A 19,627-nucleotide genomic window follows, 5' to 3' on the forward strand; every position below is an offset into this window, starting at 1 on the left:
TTATATTTTCTCACAACTATGATCCTGGGAGGGAAGTACAGTGCACAGTAATGAGATAATTTACCTAAAGTCACAGTAGCTGAACCAGGATTCAAACCCAGGCAGTCTGCCTCCCAAGTCTGTGCTCTTGACCACTCCATCACCTGACCTCAACAAGGGAATGCCCAGCAGCCTCCCTCTCTGCAGTCAGGGGACTCTCCCTTGCATTATTTCTTGCAGAGTTGGACAAAGACAGTTCCAAGGTGTAATGGGATGTATGGGGCATGTGGTTTGGGGCTTTACCCTGATCTAGCACTGATATGCTTAAAGGGATTCAACTTTAAATAATATGAATCAATCTTGGCCAACATTTTCTTTTTCTTTGAGCTCCTGGAGGACCTTATAATATTCTCTTGTCACCCACTGCCCTAGATTTTCATGGAAGATGGTATATGTGCTGCACAGCAGGGCAGAAATACTTGACCAGTAACTCAAGCAGCGAATGCAAAAGTCTGGGGAGAATACTGTTCTCACTTTAAATTTATGAGCAGACTTTTCTGTTTTGAATATAGTGGCAGTAATTATAAAAGTATGATTAACAACAGTTCTCATATAATTTTCTATTTCCTCATTAAGCCCACATTGCAGTTGGTTATATGTACAAAGAAAAAAAATGGGTCAAATTTATATTATTAACAGTCATCAACTTACATAGGAAATAGTAAATTTGGGCAGGTTTTCTTATTTAAAATTAATCTTTGCTTGAAATAACACATGTAGAAATTGCTCTTAAACATGGCTTTAATTTGAGTAATAATGAATGTACTTAATAATATATAAAATTGGTCGCTGAAATTGTACAGTGGGGAAAAAAAACAAAGGCTAGTTGTTTCAGTTCCTTGAAGGTAAAATGTTTAAGAGGAAAAATAATCTTTCCTGATACTAGTCCTACAATTGACACAATATATGCTGCATGAAGATGTCAAAACAAAATGAAAAATTGTCTCCTGTCAATCCTTATTCTAGAACACATGTTGTATGTATAAACTCATATTTGTGCCTGTATAACCAATCAGGATATTTAGTCTATTTCCATATGTATTTTATTGTTTTTATACATCCTTGCACAATTTCAATTACATTCATTTGTTTCCATGTTATAATTCAAGAAATTAACAAAAACGTTTTAAAATAACAGAACAGAAGAAAAATAGTTATTAGACGACAATACATCTACCCTACATCCAAGCAATTCAGCTAACTTTTCCTTTTCATTTAATTTCCCCATTTCTGCCTCTACTCCCTTCACAGATACACATCTTGGTCCAAATACCTTGTTTCACACTGCCCTGGACAGTGTTGACCTTCTCTGAAGTATTTCCATGCATGTGCACATCAGCATAAGTATATATATATGTATATATATATCAATTCCATTAGCACATACAGTTAATATACACTGAGTGGCAAGATTATTATGACCACCCCATCAGTACAATGAAGTGAATTCATTATGCAAATAATAATAATAAAAACTTGAGAGTATTTGCTTAGGAAGTTTTCAATATTCAATATTTTTGGAAGTGTCAATGAAGCACTGATGGGGTGGTCATAATAATCTGGCCACTCAGTGTATATGTGTGTGTGTGTTTGTATGCATATTTTCCCATGCTCTAAGCACATTAAGCACCAGATAGAAGTTACAATATAAGTTTGTCTTGTGATCATTAGTAAATCTTCCCCGTGAACACTCTTATGAACTGTCTATTGAGATATTCTGACATCAGCATATACTTTGTGGTATATGGCTAAGTCCATGATCAAAGACTAATACTGCTTGAAGGCAAAAAAAACCCCTAAAAAACATACTTCCTAATACCAGCCTCATGATTAACACAATACATGCTATGTGTGGACTTCTTCCTTTCCATCACACCACCAGTTTTGTGTCCTGGCAAGCAGTTTTGAATTCTAAGGCTGGTAGCAGTGTGCTAGCGCTAGTGCTGAACCTGAAGCAAGGAAACTGGAAGGATGTTTCTGTGGGTTAAAATGCAAGTTGTACTATGGCATAAGGCATTTTCACACTAATTGTCAGTGACAGTGGGAAAAAGTCAGTTTAGGTTTGGTGGAAGCCCATTACTCATGTGAAAGGTATCAGTGCCATTGCCGAAACATGGGAGGACTAGCCAGTAACTGTAAGGATGGTGGCTGGAAGAAGCTATGACTAAATCTACTGTTAGAATTCATCTTTCTTTTCTTAATTCCATAGATATGATTTGCCAGGAATATATGCGTTAAACTTCGTTTTAAAAAATTCCCTCGGTGGTGGAGGCACTGCCTCCCTGAGAAGTGACCCACAGGTAAGCATCTAAACATTGAACATTTTCTTTGTGTCTGTTTCCTGTGTTGCGTTGACATAGCCTGTATCAACAGCATCCTATGAACCATAACACATACACTAATACTACAGAGCTCTCAGTTCAGAAGGGGGAAGAAAAGAATTGTAAAATCTTTTCGGATAACTTCTTAGTAAAACATCATTATCTTCATTTTAATGAGTATGACTTTAGAGGATCTGAAGATCATATAGCAGAGAGAACACTTAGTATCTTGACATTTAAGAAAATAGTGTATGACCTGATTTCAAAGCTAAAGATTATTTGGCATTCTATAGTTTAAGGAGAGCCATTATTTGAAGTAAAGAAAGTTATCTTTCTATCATGGTCCAGAAACAGCTGAAGCCAAGTACTACTAAGGAATTGGGTTGAGATTTATCTGAGTCATCTTAGAAAGGAACTCAAATTAGTAACTTAACTCAGTCCACTGTATCCCTTAGCCTTCTATATAGCCTGTTATTTAATCCATCCTTTGAATCATCTGAAATTCATGAAGTCATCCTAAGCTATACAGTAGCCATTGGATAAGGGGAGAATTGTAAAGTTAATAAAAATATCTCACATCTTCAGCTATGTGTCTTATCTAAGCCAATAGCCTGTAGGCATCATTGATTAAATGAAATCACTAGCAGGAAAGAGATACTTCAGTTCCTTTATATGTTCAATTTACTGTGATGTTTTTCTGTTTATTTTGCTCTGTGATTCTTATTATCATCTTAAATTTTTTCTCTCTATCATATTCTTATAACTACTACATTCCTATATAAACATTGAGGGTTTCTGATTTGGGAACTGTATATCCTTTGTACACATTAACCTTTTTTCATTTTGTTCTTCACATAGAATTCATTAGCTAGTTATACACTTTACTTGTTATATAAGTAACTGTGTTCCTTCAGTATGTGTTTTTAAAATTTATTGTCATTATCTATCTATATAAAAGGCTAATATGCTAAGTGTTCAACCGTCCAGGTAATGACGTCAAGTAGCAACACCTGGCTTCCTCTCCCTAGAGACAACTAGCTTCAGGTGGAAACACTTTACACTGTAATCAAATGTCTGTGAAGCATTTTCCCGTGGCTCATCTCATTTGATCCTCACAGAAGTCCTGGAGTAGGTAGATAGGAGACTCGGAGGAATCCTATTTTCTTTTCATTAGCCAGAAAACAGAGATTTAGAAAGCTTAGAAACTTGACCCGACTGAAAAGAAGTAAGAAATGGTGGACCTTGAGAATGACTTCAGGTTTTCTCACTGCGGAGAATATAGTCAAACACTGCTATATTTTACCCTTTATTCTCCCTGCATAATAATACAGTTATAATAATAATGTGCTTTGTGTTGTTATTTACTGCTGTGTTGCTGACAATTACCTGAAAGAGAAGTTGGAGTGCTTCACTGGACTGGAAAAAGTTTAGCTACGTCAGAAAACAGGTCTAATTAAGCAAGTTTGTTCTATATATATAAAAGGCTAAGTTGACTCACGCATGCACGATACATATAAAGCTCTCGCTGGCGCCAGTTGCATGCATGTTTTTCGATCTGTCATTGTCCATCATGAATTTGGTTGTTTTTGTTGACATTCTGAAGCTGAAAGAAAGCGGCGGCGTTGCACAGAAGTAACAGTGGCGATTAAATATGATCGTAATAGTGATCTGGGTAGATATAATTATCCCCATGTAACCAAAGTTGCCGTCATATTCAGAAGCGAAGATGGGGGACCTCCTTTTGAAAGGGACTTGCTCATTCATTGTAAACCAGATCCCAATAATCCGAATCCACTAAAATGAAACAAATCAGTATGCTGTTTCCTACATTAGATGCAATGACGTATTCTATTCTTTTCCCACATGGTGAAAAAGGCTGGGGAACGGATATTGCATTAAGACTCAGAGATGACAGTGTAATCGACAATAATGCTAGATTGAATGGATGATGCCAAAAAGGAAAATTTTCCCATTGAATTTCTTAAAAGTACTACTCCTTCAGGAATGCCGTGTCATAAATTAGAATTGAAAGTAGGTGCAATCATTATGCTACCCAGAAATCTTAATAGTAAATGAAGTCTTTATAATAGTATTAGATTTATTATCAAAAAATTGTGACCTAACATAATCGAAGCTGAAGTATTAACAGGATCTGCAGAGGAGAGGTTGTTCTGATTCCAAGAAGTGATTTGTCCCTGTCTGACACTGGCCTCAGTGTTAGAATAAGTTTATTCAATGTAGCAGTCATTGTTTTTATCAGTGTTGTTTTTATATCATGTCTTTGTTGTTATTGTTTATTAATCAATTTATATATTATTTTATATACATTTTACTAGTTTTCTTTCATCTCTGACACTTCTATTATAAAGGGCAAATAGCGATATTAAAATATTTCTTCTAATTTCCTTTCAATGTGCATGAATTTGTGCACCAGGACACTAGTTTTAAATAAAATCTTATTTACCCAAATTATTTATATAGAAATCACTTTTTAAAATGTGTGATATTAACATTAATAACAATAATAGAATTATTTTCATGCTCAGTACTTTTCTGTTTGATTTGTTCAACAGGGCAAAGCACTTGGACAGATGGTACTGGACATCCAGATAAAAGATGTTCCTGATTTAAAGTCATTAGTAGGTGGCTGAAAGAGTGTCTGCTTTGGGAAACCTATTCTTAGTACAAATGCAAAATTGAATAGGAGATAAAAGAATATAGAAAATATGCATTGAAGCACACACCAGCTAGGTAAATTGAATGCCAGCATTAAAAATGTGGTGACTACAAGGAAGAAGAGAATAGGTGATTTTTAAAAAATACAGAACAGATATATCCTTTAGGCATTTGATGGTGTTCTTTTATGTCAAGCATCTACTTTAAAAACTTGGTAAATTGTGATTTAATGATATATTCACTTTTAGATTATCTCTGATCCCCAATGCCAAGCTGGGATAATCTTATGTGTTTGAAGAGCATCTTTCTCTCCTTTTAAATGTTTTAAAAAATCTTATTACCTATTCTAAACAATTTTTATACATAAGCATACAAATTAAGTTCAGGTTCAAGGAAGCAGTCTATTAATTAGTTAGAAAATTTTAACACATTTGCAGTATTATCACACTGAATTAGGAAAAATAGAAAATATCTGAATATTTTATCCTCATTAGGAAAAAGTTTGAAAAATTAATGACACAATGTCCTAATACTTTGAACTCAAATTAAATTCAAAGTTTGCTATGCAACTAATTTTCAAATGTTAGTCCAGGTGACTTTTAACCACTTTTAATTAACTATCATTATTTTATGTTCCATGGTAAATAGTATGGTGATGATTTTGCAGTGAGTTGATATAATAAAAATTGTGATTATAGTTTTTAATGAATTACTCTGATGAGCCTGATTTTCCCTAGATACCCTTATCAGCACCCCACCCGACCCCTAATTTAATACTAGAGATTGACATCAGTAAGTGAGAGCCTATTGTCACATAACAAATGAAGAAGAAAAAGATCAAGCTTCTAGGAACATGCATGTAAAATTTAATGTAAATAAATGCTCCAAATAGGAATGGAATGAAAAACTCATTTTTTGTTTAGATTTTTACATAAGCAAATGACCAATATACATGTATGAATTTCTTGAGGCATCTATGTGAACTTTGCCAACTGGCTGAGTTTGGGAGTTGTCTTCTGTAGAGTCTGCAGCACAAACTTAAGGCAGTACAATCTTTTTGACTACAACTTCCAAAAGTTTCTGGAGCTACACTTTGTATCTGCGTTCTCCCTTCCTGTCTTAGAGGAACAAAAGTCCTTACTCATCTCCAGTTCTAACTCTCCACCTGTAGTTTTGATGACGTTGCTTCCCAGCTCTTCTAAGACTAACTTCCATCAGCTATCCTATTTTTCTTTGCTATATATTTTTCTTCTCCCCTAGTTTCCCGCTATGTACATATATTCTCATGTGGTCCCCATTTAAAACCAACAAAAAGCAAATGAACTACAAGACATTTTTCATTTGGTCCTCTCTCCTTTCCTTTACTGCAAACTTTTTGAAAGACTTGTCTCCATTTTGTCTAGAGTCCTTCCCTTTGCCTGACTCTTACTCTGTCAACCTCAGCAAACTGGCTCTGTGAAACTACACTGGCACCTTTCCTATTGCCTAATCCATTGGTCCCTGCACCCTCTTGCTAGCTTGTCTGCATTTGACACCACTGAACATGCCCTCCTAGTACAACTGGCTTCCTCAAGCACTTCCTCTCATTCCTCCTCAAGCACTTTGGCAACTCCTTAGTGCAGCCTTTATGTGGAGCTTTGTTCTGGCTGCCTTCTCATCCCGTTCTCTGTGCTATCCTCACGCAGTTTCATCTACTCCCAAGGTCTGAACTACCGACCCAGACATTTATGACTCCCAAGTCTCTATCTCTTGGCCAGACTCCGCTCTAGAGATCTTACTTTACCTATTTGTGTACCTGTTACCGTCCCTAGCTAGTTATTGGAAGGAAGAGAGCACAAGGAACTCAGAAATGGTTGAGCATATTTAGCTGGGAAGCAGAGGCCTCTTTGCATCACCAGGAAGCTACAGCTTCACACCCCAAGAAATGTCAGCATTGTCCCTCCAAGGGCATTAACACTCCTCCCTTCCCCCTCCAGTAGTGGATTTGCTGGGGGCGAGGGGGAGACGGGAGTTAAGGACATGCACAGTAGAAGTCAAAATGGCACAGGGAGAGGTGCTGGGTCATAGAGGCCTGTCAGTATAACCTGGGAAAATGATCCTTGGCTAGTGGGTGCAAGCCCAATGCAAGCTCTTGAAATCTTGGGAAGAAGTTAATCGGTTATTTTGAAAAAGCTCCTTGTTAAAACCCCAGGACAGGGGTCCTCAAACTACGGCCCGTGGGCCACATGCAAATATAAATACTGTATTTGTTCCCGTTTTGTTTTTTTACTTCAAAATAAGATATGTGCAGTGTGCATAGGAATTTGTTCATAGTTTTTTTTTAAACTATAGTCCGGCCCTCCAACGGTCTGAGGGACAGTGAACTGGCCCCCTGTTTAAAAAGTTTGAGGACCCCTGCCCCAGGAGAACAAAGCTCTCTCTCTCCTGCTAGGGACCTGCACTCACCTCCTGCCCTGCGTTAGTGCCTTCTCACCATAGTAGCCATGTGGCCTTAGCAGTTGCTGTGGCCACTGGCTGGGCAGACTCCAGATGCAGGCTCCAGGTGGGAACCTGGATACCACAGCACAGCAACCTATTGCAGCCGAGAGCACAAGCTAAGCTAGCTGGATGCTGGAATGAACTAAGCTTTCAGATGGCACAGGCTCTCTGGACATTGACTCTCCTTTGGCCCTGATTTTCCATGGAGAGATAGGACATTGGGGAACTCCTTTAATTTTGCTTCCTGAATAAATCATCCTCTCTTGTGGGTCCCCGGAAATGCGTTTCCTCATAACACTACAAGAACCTCACTTCTACCAGCAACATCCCCACTTTGAAAAGCCATAGACTTCTGATCCTCAACATATCCAAAAGTTGAATTCATTTTCTTCCTCCCATAAACCTATTCCTACTCCTACCTTCCTTCCCTCAGTTAAGGGTTTTACTGGTTGTGCAGCAGGGAACTTCAGAGTCATCCCTGGTCCCACGTTATTCCTCTTTCCACTCCTACCACCACCATACATCCAGGCCACCACATCTTGCCAGTGTGTCTCCAGAAATATCTTTTAACTTTTTCCCATGCCCCGCCGTTTCATTTTCCATTGGTTAGTCTAGCTCCTCTTCTCATCTCTTACCTGGACTGAGTGGCCTTTTAATTGGTCTCTGCTTCTAGTTTCTCTCCCTTCTCCCACCAATCCATTCTCTACCCTGCCTCCGAGCTGCCTTGGATCATCTGATTTCCCTTTTCTGGTAGCTCTCTACTGCCTACAGAATCTCTGCCTCCTTTATATTACTGCTGCCTTAGTTAACAAATAACTTATAGTAAGCTATATTCATTTTGGTCATGATTTTTCATATTATGAAATATAAATTTTTGTTTTGCCCAGTGTTCTTATTTTACTGTTTGGGGGGCGGTGGGGGTGGTGGTGCCCCAACTGATTCCTGTCTGGCTGGAGCTGCAGCCTTTAATCTTTCCAAAGACAATAGGCAGGATTGAAGCCCTCAAAATAAGGTGCTAGCCAACCAGGAAGCTGGGGAAATCTTCCTCCCAGGAGGTAATTGATTCCCGTTAGCCTCGCATTCCAGGCAGCACTGAGCTAGGAGGCTACAGGGAAAGGAGTCTGCGCTTTTTCCTCTGCTTCCTGAGGGAAGTTCACGGAGTCTTTTCCCCTTACCTCCTTAGAGCTAGCTAGTTTGGGCCTCTGTTTGTGCCCTGGGGCCAGACCCTGGTATATGTAAACAAACAGAAGAAACACCATTGTTAAGATTATCATTTTTATGTGCTCAAGGATTTAATAGTCTAAAAATGATCTAAGAACAACAACCATCATCTTAAGGGAGGACAATAATGTAAAAACGTAAGTTTAGGAAATCAAATGTGTCAGGCTTAGGACCCAGGGGGAAGAAGGTCTAACAGGTAAGTAAGAAGTCTGGGACACAGCCCTGGTTTTGCTTCTGACTCTGTGCCCTTGGGCAGTTGAACTGCCCCAGGTTCCTGTGTCTAAGGACAGTGTAGGACAGTGATGGTGAACCTCTGACACACAAACTCATTTTTTTGGTTGATTTTTCTTCGTTAAATGGCATTTAAATATATAAAATAAATATCAAAAATATACATCTTTGTTTTACTATGGTTGCAAATATCAAAAAGTTTCTATATATGACATGGCACCAAAGTTAGGGTTTTTCAAAATGCTGACACGCCGAGCTCAAAAGGTTCGCCATCACTGGTGTAGGACTACTGGCCACTCAAGTGCTGGGAACTTCCTGATGAGGGCGTCTTAACTAGACCGTCCTATTGTAGTAAAATCACTGATGTTAAAAACTGGACCCGAGGGTATTTGAGAAGCAGGGAAACGAAGTCTAAATTAAAAGGTGTGGGACTCAAGTTTGAATTTCCCGGTTGGGCACAGCACCTGGCAAGCAGCAGGTACTCAATATTAACGAGCGGATGACGTGTCTGAACCGATGGAAGGTCAGGCCCTCCCCAGTGGTAATGGACCTGGGATAGGAAACCTGTGGCTGAGTCCTGATCCACACTAACACGGGGGCAGAAACAAAGTTATAAGCCTCATTTTCTTCCCGTGTAAATAGAGAGGACACTTTACAGAGTTAAGAGGATTTGTTCTGTGCCTCGTAAGCACGCAGGAAACACATAATATTGTGATCGTATCCTCCATTTCAAAGCCTTCTCCGAGGAACACAGAGGCTGCAGAGGTAAAGAGTCTGTCGGTGGGAAATCCATTAGCCTTCCAGCCTTCTGCTGGACTCCGTCCGTATCTTGTCCCTGCGAGCGAGCAGAGACCTCTTTCTCCTGGAAGTACCTGCCGCCCCGCCCCCCGCCACCCTTCCATGGTGAAGCCGGGAAGGTAAGTGGGTTTTGTGAGTCCTGATTTCAGCCTGCTTACCACAGAGACCCAGCGGAGTCTTGGCCTGTGCAGCTGGGAGAAATGGACCTGGGCCTGAGAACCGCCGCTGGGAGGGCCCAGGGCCAGGGCCCCAAGCACAGGTCAGGATGTTGCTGCTGCCCCTGGTTTTCCGCAGGGCCCTGGAGAAGCGGTGGTCCAGGTGAGAGTCGGCTTTTCAGTGCAGGGTATGTGTGTGTTGACCAGGAAAGCCTCTGTTCTTTTAGAATCACCAGACCCAGAGACCCGTTCATGTCCATTTAAGACGTTTGCACATTGAAACTTGAACAAGGCCCTTCATACGGTCTGGGAAACAAGAGGTCTTCTTAGCAACCAGGGGGATTCTCCTCTGCCCAAATGACCAGTTCTGGTTCAGGAAGGAGAACTTTCTAATGTTAGATTTCTCTTAGGCACTTCCTTCTAACAGCAGTTGTCTTCCCATAGTTTAGTTAAAGTCGATGCAGGCCGGCAAGTATTAGTGAAAGTGGGAGCCTCTTAGTGAGTAAACGTATTTTTATGAAGGCTTCCCCTAGGGAGCAATCAAAACCTGACCCCCAGCCACAGAAATACATGGACTCTGAGGACGTTGAGAACTTGCCTTTTGCAAGGTTACACAAATTGTTGAAGAACAGGGGAGGAGAGGACAACCAGTTGAGCCGACAAGCGCTCCTTTGAGGTTCTATTTTCAATTGAAAAGTAGCCTAATCCTCACTGACTCCTCCCTGCTTAAGAGGTTCCAAAGAAGACAAAGGACGTTCTGCTGCCTCCTCAGGGTTACCCCAACCGAACTCTGGGCAGGCGGGGCGGGGGAAATGGCTGTTTTGGGGCAGCTTCAGTGAGAAATAATAATAATGGCATAACATTTTGACTTAAGAATTGGGAGTCATCAAAGACAAAAATAACTTTCAAGAAACTATAAACACTCCCCATCCTGATTCATTTCCAAAGACAGCAGAATGCCTCTATCTTGAGCAACCTACACGGATTCATGCCTCATCTAATGACCTCACCTCTTTTTTTCTTTAAGTGACTCCCTTAAAGCAGAGGCTCCCGCCGGGAAAGAAAGAAAAACCAAAGGCAAATCACCTTGGCCCTGCCTGCCTCTCACAAAATGCCCTGGGGATGCGGCTATTGAGGGTCTTCAAGTGATTTCTCCTTAATATACTTTTGTCCTAAAAGAGCAGAGCCCTCTGTGGAGCCATGAGGCAGGCAGTTCTCTATGCTTTAGTCTCCCCAAGTTCCCGAGATAGTGTTCCAGTTCTAAACCAGTAGTGACCCCCAGAGACGGAAATGGCTAATTACCAAATCCGTTGTGTGTTGTTGTTTTTTGTTTTTTAATCTCCCAAGCTCGTTTGGCTCTTGACATTAAAGGGCTCCGATCTGGGCGCTCTCTCAGAGCTGGAGCCCACTGCCCTGTCCAGAGTCCAAGAGTCCGACGTGGGGTCTGCAGTGCCGGGTCCGCGAGGTCTTGACCAGACTTGTGAAAATGTGCTTAGATTTTAAATCCTGCAGCGGAGCTCGTGTGCTGCAGCTAGAAGCTAACAAGCGCCCCGGTGCAGAAAGATTTGATTTGTTTCAGCAGCTCCACAGTTCGGCGCTTGATTTAAAAAAAAAAAAAAAAAATTTAAGGGGAATCCTGGGGTAAAAAGGTTATTTTAAATTTCCACATCCACTGCCTCTCTCCCCTTCTTCCACCTTTTTCTTTCGTTTCGTTTGTGGGAAATGGAATTTTCTTCTCTTTGCTGGGATTATAATGTGATTCAGGGTCGTCTGCGAAAATAACAAAAGTCACAGGCAAGCGGATGACTGGGACCCAGCGCTGATGGCAGACCTGGGGTGGGAGCCAAGGCGGGGCCTCCTCCCCGCAGTTCCAGGTAAGATGTGTGGCCCTCTGTCCATCCACCGCAGCAAGCCCCCTCCCCAGGAGGGCGGAGGATCTGCTCGCTGGTGAAACCAATGAGCCCCTTACTGCCCGGCTTAGTGGAGCCTAGCGAGGTTCTCCATCGCGGCCTTGGTCTCGGAATTTGGGCATTTGCATAACGCAGAGATTCTCAACCTGTGTGCAGCAAGGGGTCCGTCGATGCGAAGCAAGAATTGTTAAAACATGCAATATCATTTAATAAAACATACCTTTCTAAGAGCATATCCACAATCTTATTTCAATTAGTACATAGTCACACCATTAAAATAACATGTGGGAATCAGTTTAAAATTCTGTTTTCAAACCACAGAATCCACCCCACAGCCACACTATAAATTCCCAGAATTGTAAGGCATTGACATTTTTCTAAACAACCCAGCCCAAACAGAAATGAAGATGATTTCCAACCAGCAGGGGTACAATCTATTAGCATTTTCTTTTATTCTCCCACAGCCACTCCATCAGAAACAGTATAAGCACTTGTGCTATTCCGTTGTAGAAAGAGGTTCAGGGGAAATTATTCAAATCAAATGTGAAGGTGTGGGGAGCCATGGCTGGAAATGGGGATACATGTGAATGGAAGGTCAAAGCAGACAAGAGGCTTTGCTGCCCACCAGCGTAGCCAGAGCGAGGATGAAGTAATGAAACATCATTCCTGGTGGTGCCTGTTTCTTGGAAAGCATGGTGGCGCTTACAACAGGGTGTTCTGTACATCAGCTCTTTCCAAGAAAAAAATGATGGGTGAAACTCATGAACCTGAAATCCAAAGCCACTGACTTTGGCTCTGACTTCTAGCTCTGATGGGCTTGGAATCAGTCCTTCCGTATTAGGGTATAACCTTGCACTCAAACACTGTGGTTAATGAAATCTTGCACAGATGTTCTTGGCCTTATGTGGATACCTGGTCCACTGGAACTTGGCTATAATATAGAACATGATGATTTTGCTTACAGTACCTTCATCATGCCTCCTATATGATAACCATACTCAGCACATGTCTGTTCTGCCATGATTCATGAGCTGGCAGAGTGAGTGTCCATCTCTCTGTACCAGTGATGAAAAACAATGTGTGTACTTAATTCCATACATACACATTATATATACATATGTACACATATATGTACATATATATGTACATATATGTACACTGGGTACATTCCGGATTTTTAATCAAAACTTCTGACGTGGGTGTTTTTGCATTGATTATACCGCACTTTAAAAAACAACAAACCAAAAATATGCAATACCTGACTATTTAGTCAGGGGCACTGACTTATTTTTTCATAGGTTGTCAAATTTAAAAATGACAACAGCTAACAACAATAGCTGTCCAGCACGAGTGAATATAAAGTATACCTTTTTTTGTCAGATGGGCAAAATATATTTTTGTGGTGTGTTGCAGAATTTTAGTAACTAGTTTATATGTGCCAGGGGATGAAAAAGGTTGAAAGTCGCTGGCATGACCTCTGCGCAGAGTGGGGACCCCTGCCTGCCAGGCCTGGCGTGCAGGGCGGGTCAGCAGCTCCCTCACCGCTGCTCGGGGACCATCCTCCCCATGCACCTGGGTCACCCTGCAGACCTCAGCAAGGAGCTCAGCGCCTCGTCCTCCCTTGGCCACCTCTGGGCGGCTGCACTTGAAAAGAAAGCGGCAAAGTTGGAGTGCGTGAACCGAAGCTAGGTCTTTGCAACCTTGCAGCCGGAGAAATAAACTTGGCGTGACCCCGGCTCTCCAGGAAAACGTTAAGGGCTTCGCCGTTTTGCACACTGACCGTTGGAGCCGCGCGCTCAACTGTCACTGGTGCCTCGGAGCGCGGAGGCGCCTGAAGTTCTGATCGGGGCGCGCGGAACCTGGACGCGCTGGTCGCCGCCCCACCCGCCCGCAGAAGACAAGGGGGATGCGCGGCACTTAAAGGTGAGGAGGATCGTGGCGTGTGGGAGGGGCTATGGTTCTACGGAGTTTAGGAAGGAGCACGCAGGCTTCTGAGGCGCGCACCTTTCGTAGAGTCAATGCAAACACTTCAGCCGATGTTTCGGGGCATCCAACCCGTGAGGAAGAGAAAAATATCGCCCGAAGGGACCTTCCACCGAAAACCTCCCCTAAGTACCCAGAACGTGCCCGGGTCCAGACAGGTGCAGACCGTTTCGCGCGGCCACGCCTGCGCCTCTACAGTTCAAAACTGCCCGCTTCAAAGCCGAAAGACTGAGGCCGTGAGTGCAAGAGGGAGCCTGTCTAAAACGAATCGCGGTGCAAAAGCCCGGAATCCCGAGGCGGCCTGCCCCCTTCCAAAGAATGAGGGTCCCACGCGCCCCACTCCCAGCGGCGTGGGCCACCGGCGCCCAATCAGCGCTCTCGCCGGGTCTGTGACGGCGTTCGCCCCGCCCCCTGGGCGGTGATAAAAGGCCTCTGCGCAGCCGGCGGTGCGGAGATTGGTGTGTGGCCCGCGCCGGGCGCGCCCGGGAGTCCAGGTGCGCTTCCCTGCTGGCTGCTCGCCGCACGGGTCTCACTGTCCCCTCCGCCAGCCGCCGCCAGCTCCTCACTCGCCTCAGTCCCAGAGCAGTGCCACCCCTAGGCGTCTCCCCCTTTCCTTTTTCCTCTCCCTCCCTCCCAGGCCGTCGCTGTCGCCTCCCCCCGCGGCATTGGTCCGCTGGCCGCAGGTGAGTTGCAGCGCAGCGCCCCAGTCTGGCCAGCTCACCTTGCCTGAGCGGCGGCAGCCCCCCAAGACTCTCGTTTCCCTGCAGGATGAAGAACCCAATGCTCGAGGCGGCGTCCCTGCTGCTGGAGAAATTGCTCCTCATCTCCAACTTCAAGCTCTTCAGTTCGGGCGCCCCGGGCGAAGACAAGGCAAGGAGCAGTTTCCAGGACATCACCTCCTGCGCGACGTCCTGGAGTGCCCCGAAGGTGCCCCGGGACCCACCTGGCATCTACCTGGGCGACGGCGGACAACCGTGTCGCCCCACATGATGCCCGACATCCTCTTGGCTCTGACCAAGGACAGGAGGCTCACGCAGAAGGTGGTCTCCAACCAGCGTCTCATCCTGGGCGTTATTGGCAGGGTGGCTAGCATCCGCGTGGACACTGTGGATGACTTCGCCTACGGAGCCGAAATCCTGGTCAATCGCCTGGATAAGTCCCTCAAGAAGAAGGCCCTCCTCAACGAAGAGGTGGCTCAGAGAGCGGAGAAGATGCTGGGCACCACCCCCTACAGCCTGCTGTGGAACAACTGCGAGCACTTTGTGACTTACTGCAGATTCGGCACCGCGGTCAGCCCCCAGGCAGACAAGGTACCACTTGTGACTGACTCACCGGTGGGCTGGGCGGGGCCGCCCCCACTCCCATCCCTAACCGTGTCTCTCCCCTGGGATCAGGCATTGAGTTTAGATGAACAAAGGCTCTGGTGTTCCCCAGGGAGACAATGTAAGTAAATGGCCATGTGTCTTGCAGGACCTCCCCAAAGGCGCAGTGGAGTTTGGCAGTGCAGCACCGCTGCCCACTACGAGAGAGCCGCCGGGCTATTGCTACAGAAGTCATCAGGGTGTCCACCCAGCGTAGTTGAAATGACAAAGTCCGCCGTGTGCTTGCAACTTTTCCCAAGAATTTCAATTGGCAGGAAGGTGTCCAGAGTTTATATTTAATCCGTAACACTGTGTACAGAGTGTTGTGCATTTAAACTAAGGAGGCTTGCAGCATTCTCCCTCTGTAAGCAGAATGAATTCCCCTTGCTCAATATCAACTAACAAAATTCCCAGTAAGAAGACCTCCCTGGTATATCTTACTCCTGTGTGGGCTTTAGACGGGTCTTTTCCAGGGTACTTTGAAATTTTTGTGTTGGCTTTAATCCCTATCTAAGACTCCCTGATTGTTAAGCATCCTTTACCCATTAGTCCCAAAGGTGGGTTAGGTTTATGGATTCCCTAGAGATCAAAACACTTGGTTTTCTAGAAGAGCCATTGGCTGTTGGAAGGTAATTTTAATGTGTGAAGTAAAACAAACAAACAAAACTATCAGAATTTAAGATGGTTAAATTAGCCACAAAACCAAAGGGGTGGGGATGAATTTTTAGCTCCTTTGCCCAAATCTCTTAAATTTTAAAAATAGCTAACATTAAAAAAAAAATGCCTGCAACTTCATTTGCAATTAAAAGCTTTCTCAGCCTGTCCCGAAGTTGTTAAAGTTCAATCTTAACAATAGAAGCCTAGGTAATCACAAAATGACCTTCATGGTTGACTCTTCTTCACATTTATGTATTTTTTGGACCAAAAGAATCTGAGTCTATGTAACCAATATTTTTATTGCTCCATATTTTGATTAATTTTTGACCCATGTGGGAAAATCTTTCCTCTGTGGCAGAGCATGAAAATATTATGCTTTTATATATATATATATGGGTGCATCAAACTCCTTGTGATTATTTATAGAGCCACAAAGACTCAATCTAGGAATGCTTTTGTAGGAATGCTTTTTTAAAGAATCACAGCTCTAGGCTTGTTGAGAAATGAACTTCACCACATTTACAAACATGGGCTCCAAAGAACACAAAAGAAAACACATCAGATTTACTTAGGACCAAGCAAATTATTTCTCCAAGGAAAACAGTATTTCTATCGGGTAATACTTTGATGGGACACATATAACTCTGTATTATATATTTCTACAAAAAAAAACAACAACAACAAACAGTGTAAGTACTTTTTTAAAGTAGTAAAATATTTAATCTGCATACATAAGTAGTTGGAGTAGTTTTTCATCTTTGGAAACTTTGTAGGGTTTTACAGAAGTAGAGAAGGGTTTTAACTGCTGTTGCTGCATAGCACTTCTTGTGAAACTTGAGTTTTTGTCTTCACTGTGAATGGTCTAACAATCTGGCCACAGAATAGACTTCCCAGGGGGAAAAAATCCCCATCCCAAATTTTCCAGTTCTCAGAACTGCCTGTTGGACATGCTCTGTAAGAATTCGGTCATTAATGCTGAAGAAGGACTGATTTCTACTTTCCAGAAACAATGAGGAATTATTTGGTTCTGAATCTCATTTTTGAATTCTCTGTATATATATAACTATTACCCGACTAACATGAGAATTGCAAAGTTGTCTCTTAATTTTGAGTTAGAAAGTTAAAAGTTCTATCACCAATTTTAGAATGGTTCATTGAATGAATTGAATTCACCAATAATAATGGACAACTTATTTATTTGAGATTAGAGATCACTTTGCTTATCTAATTTTAGAATATATTGTTATTGATAAACAGTTTAATGCTTTTAACATTTAATCCTGAACTTTTATGGGGTACATTCTCTGTAGTTTTCTGTAAAAGTTCTGTATTTATATAGGCAGCTGCCATTGGTAACCTATTTGCCAGAGGTGTTATTTCAGCGGGCTGTTACAGGATGTGGAATCAAGAAACTGAACTCTTAACATCTAAATTCTTTCATAAGTCGTAAGAGAAATTCTAGTTTTTCTGGTAGACAGAAAATAGCCTGGAAAATTGTGTTTATTATTTTGTATATATGATTCTTCTTAGGCTTAGCCACCTTTTCTGACATTCTTAAATTTTATTTTCTAGTTTTGTGAGAATTTGAAGATAATTATTCGTGATCAAAGAAGTGTTCTTGCTTCGGCACTCTTGGGATTGGCGGCTATAATCTGCCTGGGCATGGCATCATATACTACTCTTCCTGCTATTTTTATTCCATTCTGCTTATGGATGGCTGGCTAACTTCACATCCTCATGTCAGTGTGTGTATTTTGTGTGTAAATATGTTTATATTTATAGAGCACAAATCAGTATAAGCATCGTCGAGAAAAATGTGACCTGAAACATTGTGTTCTGGATAAAAATGTGATTAAGAATCACACAAAGTGCTTACTGTGTAAGCCCAAGAACAAGGCTTTCTGAATCTTCCTCAGGCAGTTACATTTTAAAGCTCTGTGCAAATCTTGGAAACCTGACAACTGTGATAGACTTCATCATTACAAGAAAACCAGCCTCTAAGATGATGGCCACAGAAGATGGTTTTTTTTTTTCTCTCCTGTAATCACTGCTCTTCTCCGTTAGGCCAGAATCTGAAGATCAGAAGACTTATTGAATGAGGTCATCAACTTTATTCATTGAAAAACTTATATTAAACTGAAAGAATTTCCCTTGTTCAGATGAAAACCTTTTTGATGATTGGCCTAAAAAGAAATTCTCAATCTTTTTTTATGTATTATAATTCCCGATGAGTCAAGAATATTTCATTACTTGAAACCGTATTAGCAAAATTAAGGTTTACTGATAAAATAACTGACCAGAACTATAGAAATCGGTGTTTTCCTGCAGAAATAGCTACTATAGCATCAGTTGAACAATTTGATGTAGCTTTACTTAATAGGAAGCCTAGCACTCTTCCCCCTCCCCCCTTTTACGTGTCACTGTGATTACTTTAAAGGACTCTAAGAGGTAAATGGATATAGGATTGCAATAATTTGGATACTTGTAATGTATATGTACCAATTAAATATGCGGATATCCACATTCACTCAAACTGATGAGAAATTAGGTTTGTTCTTGACTGCTTTATTATCATACCAGTGTGGTTACTATAGAGCATTTGTAGAGGTGAATGTTACAACAAATTTAGTCCATTTTCTTATGCCTTTGCCTGTGGTGTAACTTGCATATATGACTTTGGATGGTTTAGCTTTTAGAGCACTTACTAATGTACTGTATAATTTTTAAAAGCCCTCAGATTTGTTTTCTAGTCCATTTTTTCCAATTTCATTGGCAAGTATAGCTCGCATCCTTAAAAGAAGAATGCCATAGCAGCATATAAGCCCCAAACAAGTAGGACCCAAGGAAATAACTGTTAGGGATAATTTGTGTCTTAGTACTTCCAGGCATGTAAATTGATTATACCAAGGCTGTTTTAATATTTGAGTTGCGATGTGTGGTGTTAAAGCAAGCATTCAAGTACTTTAACCAAAATTAACAAATTCTACAATTAAGCCAAAAGCTAGACTTGTATTTCAAGTATTAAAGTGACTTTACAAACTACCAAGAATCACAAAATAAGTCACATAATGAGTGGTATGAGGAGGTGGGATCAGTCACTCAATAATCCAACCAGAACAAATTTCAGAGCAGATTTTAGCAACTGATACTTTATCACCACTAAATTTACCCACAATAAATTCAGTTGGAGTTTAATTTTGTGTTTAATCATTTAAATATTTTAAATAATTAAAACATGAAATGGCAATACCACATAATAAAGTTGTTCATGGGCCTGTCTGACCACTTAAAAAGTTATTGTATGTATGTATACATAAGAGCAACCACCAGCCCTGGCTGGTGTGGCACAAGTTGGTTGGGAGTCATCCCATGCTGGTTGCCCCAGTTGTGGTCTCGATCCTCAGTACAGGCATGCAAGAGGCAGCTGACTTATGCTGATGGATGTTGCGCTCTAACATCAGTGTTTCTCTCCCTTCCTCTCTCTAAAAATCAATAAACTATTCTTTAAAAAAAAAAAAGCAACTACAATGAGAAATCCATTGTATTAGTGTTTTTTCACTTACTGTATATTACCCTTGTAGCAATTGTTTAAAGTCATTTTTAAAAAATATGGTGTCCTCATAAGTAATTAACACCTTTTTGCAGACTTTAGTATTGTAAGTCACAAAAGCCACTGTCTGGTGTTAAATCTGTGTTCAAAGATAACAATCCCTGATTAAATGCCAAGGGAAGTACATAAGGTTGGAATTAACATAATTAGTCTTGACTCACTTCATATCCTTAAAGCAAGATTCAAT

At 41.8% G+C, this 19,627-nt stretch overlaps 2 protein-coding genes across 4 annotated transcripts in view; both read left to right on the forward strand.

Annotated features, from left to right (window-relative positions):
* The window catches only part of LOC102432984, an 85,884-nt gene extending 79,953 nt beyond the window's left edge, over positions 1-5,931 (forward strand). For all 3 annotated transcript variants that reach the window (XM_014456136.2, XM_023755237.1, XM_023755242.1), the window contains 2 exons: positions 2,249-2,339; positions 4,934-5,931. In XM_014456136.2, the coding sequence (XP_014311622.1) occupies positions 2,249-2,339; positions 4,934-5,011 (169 nt within the window). In that variant the 3' untranslated portion in view covers positions 5,012-5,931. The remainder of the gene's footprint in view (positions 1-2,248; positions 2,340-4,933) is intronic.
* An 8,649-nt stretch (positions 5,932-14,580) lies between these two features.
* LRAT (lecithin retinol acyltransferase) lies at positions 14,581-18,013 on the forward strand. The gene is given in 3 exon segments (XM_023753327.1): positions 14,581-14,781; positions 14,784-15,122; positions 17,403-18,013. Coding segments are annotated over 3 exon segments (693 nt in total). The 3' UTR covers positions 17,556-18,013.
* Positions 18,014-19,627: the final 1,614 nt, after the last annotated feature.

The sequence above is a fragment of the Myotis lucifugus genome, unplaced genomic scaffold (genome assembly GCF_000147115.1).
Source record: "Myotis lucifugus unplaced genomic scaffold, Myoluc2.0 scaffold_1, whole genome shotgun sequence".
Classification (NCBI taxonomy): domain Eukaryota; kingdom Metazoa; phylum Chordata; class Mammalia; order Chiroptera; family Vespertilionidae; genus Myotis; species Myotis lucifugus.